The sequence below is a fragment of the Anthonomus grandis genome, chromosome 14 (genome assembly GCF_022605725.1).
Source record: "Anthonomus grandis grandis chromosome 14, icAntGran1.3, whole genome shotgun sequence".
NCBI classification, from domain to species: Eukaryota; Metazoa; Arthropoda; class Insecta; order Coleoptera; family Curculionidae; genus Anthonomus; species Anthonomus grandis.
The window spans coordinates 10,027,163-10,035,684 of record NC_065559.1 but is presented as its reverse complement, the minus strand read 5'-3'; the positions used below and the strand labels follow the sequence as shown (position 1 = coordinate 10,035,684).

General features: G+C 32.7%; 1 protein-coding gene across 2 annotated transcripts in view; it reads left to right on the top strand.

Annotated features, from left to right (window-relative positions):
- Nucleotides 1-5,692: 5,692 nt before the first annotated feature.
- Nucleotides 5,693-8,522, top strand: part of LOC126744496 (protein O-mannosyl-transferase TMTC2-like) — a 61,038-nt gene continuing 58,208 nt past the window's right edge. For both annotated transcript variants that reach the window (XM_050451933.1, XM_050451932.1), the window contains exon 1: nucleotides 5,693-5,870. In XM_050451933.1, coding sequence (XP_050307890.1) covers nucleotides 5,758-5,870 — 113 coding nt within the window. In that variant the 5' untranslated portion in view covers nucleotides 5,693-5,757. The remainder of the gene's footprint in view (nucleotides 5,871-8,522) is intronic.

The following is an 8,522-nucleotide window of genomic DNA, read 5'->3' as shown; positions in this document are numbered from 1 at the left end:
TTCCTAAAACATTTACGTTTAAAGTTTGAAGCTTACTACAAGGTCCAGTGTTTCCTGAAGCCGGGCAGTTCAAGCAGTGAGGTGATTAGGACAGCATCAAATTTAGTTAAGGACTTTACGAAAGAAGATTTTTTAATAGTAATGTTAAATGGAATTTGCTCTTCATCTGATGTTTTAAAAAATTTAATTCAAAATCATGTTGATACAAACACTTTAGTGATGACAAGCCCTTATACTTATTTAAACCATAATGTTATCTATAATAGTAATAAGGCCCTTTATCGTACTTTTCATGAGAATAATATTAATCTGTGTGGGATTTTGGAGTCTAATCACGCCAGTAACTTTGGTTCAGACTTGGCATCATTATTACATGCACATATTTTCAAATATTTTAAAATAAATATTTCATCGAATAAATTGTCTTTGAATCATCAAATTAATGAGTCTGAACTAGTTACTGATCGTGAATTGGATTCTTCTTTTTTATAGACGTGTCCACGAAAGTTGAATCTCATTCATGTTCATATTCTACTAGTAAAATTGAAATTAGCTCTTCGAAAAACTTAAGTATCTTTATTCTTAATATACAATCCCTAAGAAACAAGATGGATGAGCTTCATCTTTTGCTGGACACATGTAATTTTCCTGATATTGTACTTCTGACTGAGCACTGGTTGAGGCCTAGTGAATGTTTTTTAATATCTGATTATCTTCCTATATCAAATTTTTGTCGTCAACAATCTATACATGGAGGAACCATGATCTTGGCTAGGCAAACAATTGAAACGATTTTTTGTAATATTGATAAGTATGATAATCTTCTGTTCGAGAATGTTTTTGAATTCTCTCTTTCTTTTTGTAAGCGTTTTAATTTATATATTCTTTGTGTTTATAGGCCACCTACAGGAGATATTGCTATGTTTCTGGACAAACTTGATTCTATTTTATCCCAGTTGTCCCTACACTCTAAGGTTATATTGGCTGGTGACTTTAATATCAACTACACTGATGAAACCTTGCCACGTACTTCTCTTTTAAGTATTTTAAATTCTTACGACTTGAAAATGCACGTTCTTTCTCCCACACGAATAACTTCTTCATCTGCAACTACAATTGACTATTTCTGTACAAATTTTGTTGACGTTTTATGCACAGTACTCCCATCTGGTATTTCCGACCATGAAGCTATTCTTGCTAAAATGCCATATAATACTGTATCATCTTCATCTCATTATATGGGAAGAATTTTCAGCAGGAGAAATTTCAATGCTTTTTCTGCTGCTACAGCTTCGGTAAATTGGAATGCACTTGAAACGGCTTCTGACCCACTTACTTTATTTTTTCAAGTTCTGTGTGATAAGATCAATCAGTGCTTTCCTAAAATGAGGCTTAAAACTAAGAAACGAAAACCATGGGTTACAAGAGGCCTTGGAATTTCTGCTAAAAACCTCCGTTTTTTAACTAAATTGTGCAAATATACCCACAAATGAAAATATCCTTGTATATCATCAGAAATACCGTAGTCTGTACAGAAAGACAATTAAAGCAGGAAAATCTAATTATTATAGGGATCGCTTAAATATGTCATCAAATAGGCAAAGAGAGTGTTGGTCGATTATTAATGATTTTAGACATTGCCATAGAAAAGTATCGGAACCGGAGTTAAGACCTGACATTTTAAACGACTATTATTGTGATATACCTAATATCTTGCTCAAGGGCATTCGTAGTAACATTGATCCCTTACACTATCTTCAACAAGTGTCGGTTGAGCATTCATTTTTCTTTCATCCTGTCGAACTTACCGAAGTAAAAAATGAAATCAAACGCCTTAAAAACCATAAATCATCTGGAGCTGATGGGATATCTTCGAGGTTGTTACTCTTTTTGCCTGATTCAGCCTTAAATGCTTTAGTTTCTGCCATAAACAATTCTTTACATAATGGCATTTTTCCTTCATGTTTAAAAGAGGCAGTGGTTATCCCTCTTCATAAGGGTGGAGAGTTGGATCAGCCTTGTAATTTCCGTCCCATTTCTATTTTGTCTACCCTCTCTAAGATAGTTGAAAAACTTGCAAAAAGCAGAATTTTGTCCTTTTTACATCATAATGGCATTTTGTCTGCAAATCAGTTTGGATTTCAAGCCGGTAAAGGGACTCATGATGCTGTTTTTAGCTTTTTGGAGAGCGTCTATGTGTCCTTGAATTCTGGAGAGTCATCGGCGGCAGTGTTTTGTGATCTATCCAAAGCATTTGACTGTGTGGATCATGGAATACTGTTATCTAAGCTCGATAAATATGGTTTTAGAGGCGTAGCATTGCGATGGCTTGAGTCCTATCTATCAAATCGTACTCAGAAGGTTTCAGTGTCTGGGCGTTTGTCTGCTTCTAGATCCCTAAAATGCGGCGTTCCCCAGGGTTCAGTGTTGGGACCACTGTTATTTTTACTGTATGTGGATGACTTGAGTTCATTGAAACTGCAGGGCAAGGTGGTTCAGTTTGCTGATGATACCACCATACTATGGAGCCATAAAAATTCTGACTATATTAAGACTTGTATCCTTGAAGACCTTCAGATTTTATCAGGGTGGTGTGCTTCCAACAGGCTCGTGTTTAATGTAAGAAAGACGTCTATTATGGGGTTTAAGTGCGATGTTCAGGGTCTGATGTTTGACGAAAATTCCCTCTTGCAGAATAAAGAGTGCTGCAAGTTCCTAGGAATTACCATTGATGGTCGCCTTCGGTTTGAAGATCATATTTTACATTTAGCTGGGAAATTATCTTCTGGATGTTTCGCAGTAAGAATGGCAAAACAAGAGCTGGGAGGGGTGGTTGCACGTTCAGTGTACTTTTCACTTATTGAATCTCATATTTGGTATGGCTTGCCTTTTTGGGGTTTAACCAATAAGGGGCTACTTAACATTATCTTTGTTATTCAAAAAAAAGCAGTTAGATACCTGTGTTCTGCTAAGTTAAGAGATTCTTGCAAACCCCTCTTCATTTCTGAAAAAATCCTAACTCTTTTTTCACTCTTTATCTTAGAAACAGCTGCTCTTATTCACAAAATTCCCAAACTACCCTCTGACACTGGCCATTTGACTCGTCGTGTAAATGATGTTCCCCTATCTATTCCTACGTCTTCCCTTACCAAAAACTCATTAATTTACATAAGTAAAAAAATTTACAATCATGTTCCTCTGTGTGTTAGACATATATCGGATATTAAGAAATTTAAAAGAGAATTAAAGTCGCTTTTATTGTCTAAGGCATATTATAACCTGGATGACTTTTTTAATGATAGGTTTTAACCTTGGACATGTTGAAAAGTTTTCTTTTTTTCCTTTTTTTTTCTCTAGTTTTGTCAACAAGTTTACCTTTATTTAGTAATTGATTGTTTTATTTAGTTATCTTTAATTTAAGTATGTTCAAAAAGTTTTGTCTTTTTGTGTTTAATTTTGTTCATTGTTTTGTCAATTTTTGAAATTGTATTTGTGTTACTTAATCGGCCCATATTTCCTTTCACAACGCCTAACAGGAGAATCTTACCTTAATTTCCTACATGAAGAGTTACCTATTCTTTTTAAAGAAATTCCTCTACAGCTGAGGCAACACTTGTGGTTCATGCATGATGGTGCACCAGCCTATTTTAGTATCAATGTACGTAATCACTTAGATACAGTATTTCCAAATCGTTCAAAAGGTAGGGGAGGTACAGAACATTGGCCGGCTCGATCGCCAGATTTAAATCCTCTAGATTTTTGCATTTGGGGTTTTCTTAAGTCATTAGTTTATTCCACTCCGGTCGAAAATGTTGATGACTTGAGCAATTGAATTATAGCCAGCTGTAAGATGATAAGAAATACATTGGGAATATTTGCGCGAATACGAGAATGAATGAGGCGAAGAATTGAATCTTGTGTAACGTTTGAGGGAAGTCATTTTGAACACTTGTTGTAGCTAGCATGTGAGCCTATATAAAACTTTAGTATTTTTATTTTCTATTATTGTTCTGATTTAATGTTGTTGTATTAGATAGTTCTTGATAATGTATTAAAGAAATGAGAAATACGCGTCAAGATGTTTTTTTACATAAAAGCGGCGCTACATACGAATAAAAGGTGAGAGAGGTTTTTTGTCACAAATGGACCGATAAATTCAAAAATTATTTTTAATTTAAAATCAGTGGCGTACCATTTTTTTCTTTACAAAAATTGAGATCATTACCCGTATGCGTGCCAATGGTGAATAAAAAATTCTTAATTGCATATCAAAAAATGCGCGATAACTACCTCTTAAAACCCTCCAAGTTTCATTTGCATATCTCGACCGGTTTCAGAGCAATAAATAAATCGTAATTTTTTAAGAAAAACTTTAACGAAGTATTTCCGGACATACGTTTATATAGCAAACTGTCATTATTTTTCTATGCAGAATCACCCTTTGGAGTTTTTTGCACTTATTTACCAACACCCTGTATATGAAAATATTCTTAATTATTACTAACTTGCCGGTTTATACGTCATCTTTTTTACTCTCGATAAAATGTGTTTTAATTGAATGAAAAAAGAGGGGGTGCCTAACGTCAATCCGCGTTAGGGTCCATCTGTATGTCAAACAAATTAATATAAAGGTAAATTTACAATTGTTCTTGCAAAAGGTACGCAACCAAAAGCGTTGGAGAAAACGAGTCTTATCGAGAGGATCTTTTTTGTAGCAAATGAGTTAATGGATCCAAATTACGTAACCAAGACCCTTTTGTTCAATTGACGTACAATTATGAAATAAGCAATTATCAAAATACTCAATCCAAAATCCACGACCAAAAAAATGTCAAACTACTGATACGATCCCACAAACAGTCAGTAATTCTTAAGCCGATTCAAGTTAGAGGCTCAAATTGATATTAATACTTTATACTTTATAGCGTTTTTAAAAACAAATCGAGATTTAAGCTTCTTTCCTCCTTTACATCCCCTGAGTTTCTCCAGGAAGAGTTCTCTCAGAAGATGGAAATGGTTTAGGCTGCTATTCAAACCACTTTCTGCGTCCTTGTCTCTAGTATATGTATACTTTGAGTGAGGGGTTCTATTTCAATATTTTTCACTGTATAGTATAGGTTCTCGGTTTCGAGGAGCAGTAATTTGGTTTTCCCATCATACAACTGGCATCATCTAGCTTATTTACTGGCGTGAATAGGATCCAATAATCACTGGTGGACAAAAAACACTACGTGTGATCTGGATCAAAAGAACTTCGACTTGAATCCTTCATGAAGACGTAGTAAACATGACATGATGTATATCAATAACTGCAATTCAAGATCAAATAAAGACTATCAAAAATATTAATCATTGATTGATATTTTTCCTTTTGCATACGCGATATTTAATTACATCCCAGATGACAGGATGATTTGAAAACTGTTGACTTCATTTATCTTCCACTATCACTTGTTGCTTACCTGTAGCGAATATTTTTTTTATATTTTCTCTTATAGCGCAAAATCCTCAGAGGCATGGAGTAAAATTATCCGCGTGCCCTTTCAGTTAGCTTTGGAGCGCGCAATGTCTTTGACATCACTCGTGTATAAAACGGCATTACGCGGATTCGCGAGCGCCAGTTTGTTCGCCAATAAATTCGGGAATTTTTGATATTCGCGTTTGGTAAACTTACTTGAATTCCCGCTCTAAATTTATAAAAGGAGTAATTTCGCCCAGTAAAATTTGAGTTGGGTTTTTACATTTTCCTTTTGGAAAATGGGATTTATTAAGTGGATCACTAAGTTTGATTATGGTGTGCTTATTTCATGTACCTTAGCATTTCTATTATATTTAAATACTCTAAACTCTGATTTTGTTTATGATGATCGGTAAGTTTATTTTCCTATTTATTGCTATTTTTATTTGAGTAAACACATAATATAAATATGACATTAGAATTATTTTATATTGTCAAGGCAGTCATCACACGTCCTTCTCGTTCACTAATAACGTTTAAATTAGTATTCCTATTTTGGTTACATACAAATTTGACAGAAATTTGTGCAATTTTTTTTTGCGCCTAGATCGGGTTTAAAAATGTTTATATGACATTTCTATCAATTGTTAAAAGTAAAATTACATTTATTTAGTGAATCCAATGAAATGCAAATGTGTTCTTTTGATCTGCGCTTATGGTGCAATAAATTTTGATATCTGGTAAATACAGAGCATAATACAGTACTTTCGTTTAAACAAGTTACTCAGGTGTTGCTTCACATACAAACGAAAAAAAGTAAGGATTTAAAAGACGATCTGATATCATATGTATGTATAATATTATGAGGCTGTGCTTTAAAAGCAATTTAAAATTAGGTATATAAATTGTTAGTAAAATTAAAGGCAGAGAAAGCACATAAATTAGTACATTTTTATAATTAGATAATATGTAAAATCTTATTATTTAAATTAAAGCTTGTACTTACACTCATAGCATAAATTATTTACTTGTTTTTTTATCGATCAATGATAATTTTCTTTTTACAATTCACTGTTTGAAAAAAATATTTACCTATTTGCATGCAAAATATCCTAAGGAATTAAAAAAAAATTAACTCTCAAAAAACGCTTTATTTAAAAAGAAACAATGTTTTTACAAACTAAAAACTTAGGTAAAATAATGACATACAGAGTACGTACTATATACAGTCGTTCCTTATGTTTCGCAGTATATACAGGTTGGGGAATCGATCATTACGCTAAAAGGATAAAGAGGTGCTTAAAGGCGAAATATAATAACGCGCACGCATACATTTCGTGCGTTTTTCTACTTGCCTGCTACGTCAGTATTTTTTAGTACGACGTTAGTAAAGGCCTTTGACTTTTGATCGATTTTGATTTGTATTACTTGCAATAAAATTTCGCAATTTCGAATTTCTAAAATGATTTTCTAATGTAGGTTTTACATACATCAGTTTACAACCCACACACAATCGTATTTTATACTATCATTGGGACAGTAAAATTGGTCATGATGGTAGGATCCCGGTAAAGCTGTAAGCTGACGTTTTCTTAAATATCTTTGGGAATGCTGTGTCGACTTTTCTTTCTGCAAAAGTTAAAAAAAATACTTTAAAGCTAGTTCTTAACCTACAACTTTTGCTACCGCCTTATGACTTTACATGAGGTCAATTAATTTAATTGCATGCAAACGGGATTTGACATAATTTCTGTGAAAAAGTTTCTCAAATTAATGTTGTTCCTCCTGTTCTAGGGTGATGGCAATTATATTTTGTTAATAGACTTTTAAATAAAACGGGTTCTATTATTACTTTTTTGGTTTTAACTATGAGTGCTAAAAATTTGAAGAGAAGCAGTATAAAAAGGGGTCATAATAGATGCAAGAATAGTGCTTGTGTTGTTGTATCAAATGCCTTTTTGTAACTAATCTCTAGACCATCATCATGTTTCGCTCGTTTTAGATTTGCAACTTGCAGCATTTTTCGTTTTATCTCTAATTAAAAGAAACTTTAGACGTTACATCGTAGTCCTGTACAAGTATTTATTTAAGTCTTTTAGAAATGTTTGCCTTAATTTTTTCCAATCCGTTGCGATTTGTTGCCTACAAGTCTCTTAAGCCACTCGACATTTTATGCCAATGTTTTGTCCTTATAACGAACTAGCAAAAACCACAAACCCCACCATCTATTAAATATTAAGTGAATTATAGTTTTGCAACCTATCGTTGGGTTGACTTCTTGTTCCAAGTAGTTTGACGTAAGTCGTTCTAGAGAAGAATAGATAGTTGACGTCTGTCATCGAGCCGTCAGATTTTAATACTTCACTTCGGTCAAAAGTCGCTTCTGTTTGGATTGGAATCCAATGATATTTCTTTGTCGAGCAATATTTTGTTAAAATGACAAATTAGGTCTATAAGTAATACGAAACTAATGTATTATTACTTTATTCTTGCTCATTTAATTTTGCCCTCACTTTTAGGTAAATTTTTTTTCCTTGTCAAGAAAGTCCTTTTCAATTTTTCATATGAATTAATCAATATTTTATTTTCCTGATAAATAAAGTAATCTTGTTTTTTAAATTAAACAAGTAATTATCTTAATTTTTCTATTAAAATATGATTTGTGAGTTCGTTCAAAGACAACTTCAGTATTTTTTGTGTGAATATGAATAAATATTTAATTGTTATGTTTTTTTAAATAATTAATAGGTTCTATATTAAGTGTGCTCATTATTGGTGTATATGTGTATTAAGAATAAAGGTTTCGTTATTTTTTTCATTCAATTTACTCAAGAGTCAACTTTTAAAATGTATTGTTTTTAGTAAAAACTAATCATATCGAAACTCTTATTCCTATTTTTTGTCAAGGACTAATAATTTTTAGTTGTCTTCTGTAGTACTTTGTAGTAAACATTTGAAAAAGTTCTAGGTCTGCTAGTTTACCTTTTTGCAGCACGGATATCACTATTATCCTATTGAATAAGGTAATCTTAAATAAAATAGTCATGCAGGGTTCTTATTATTG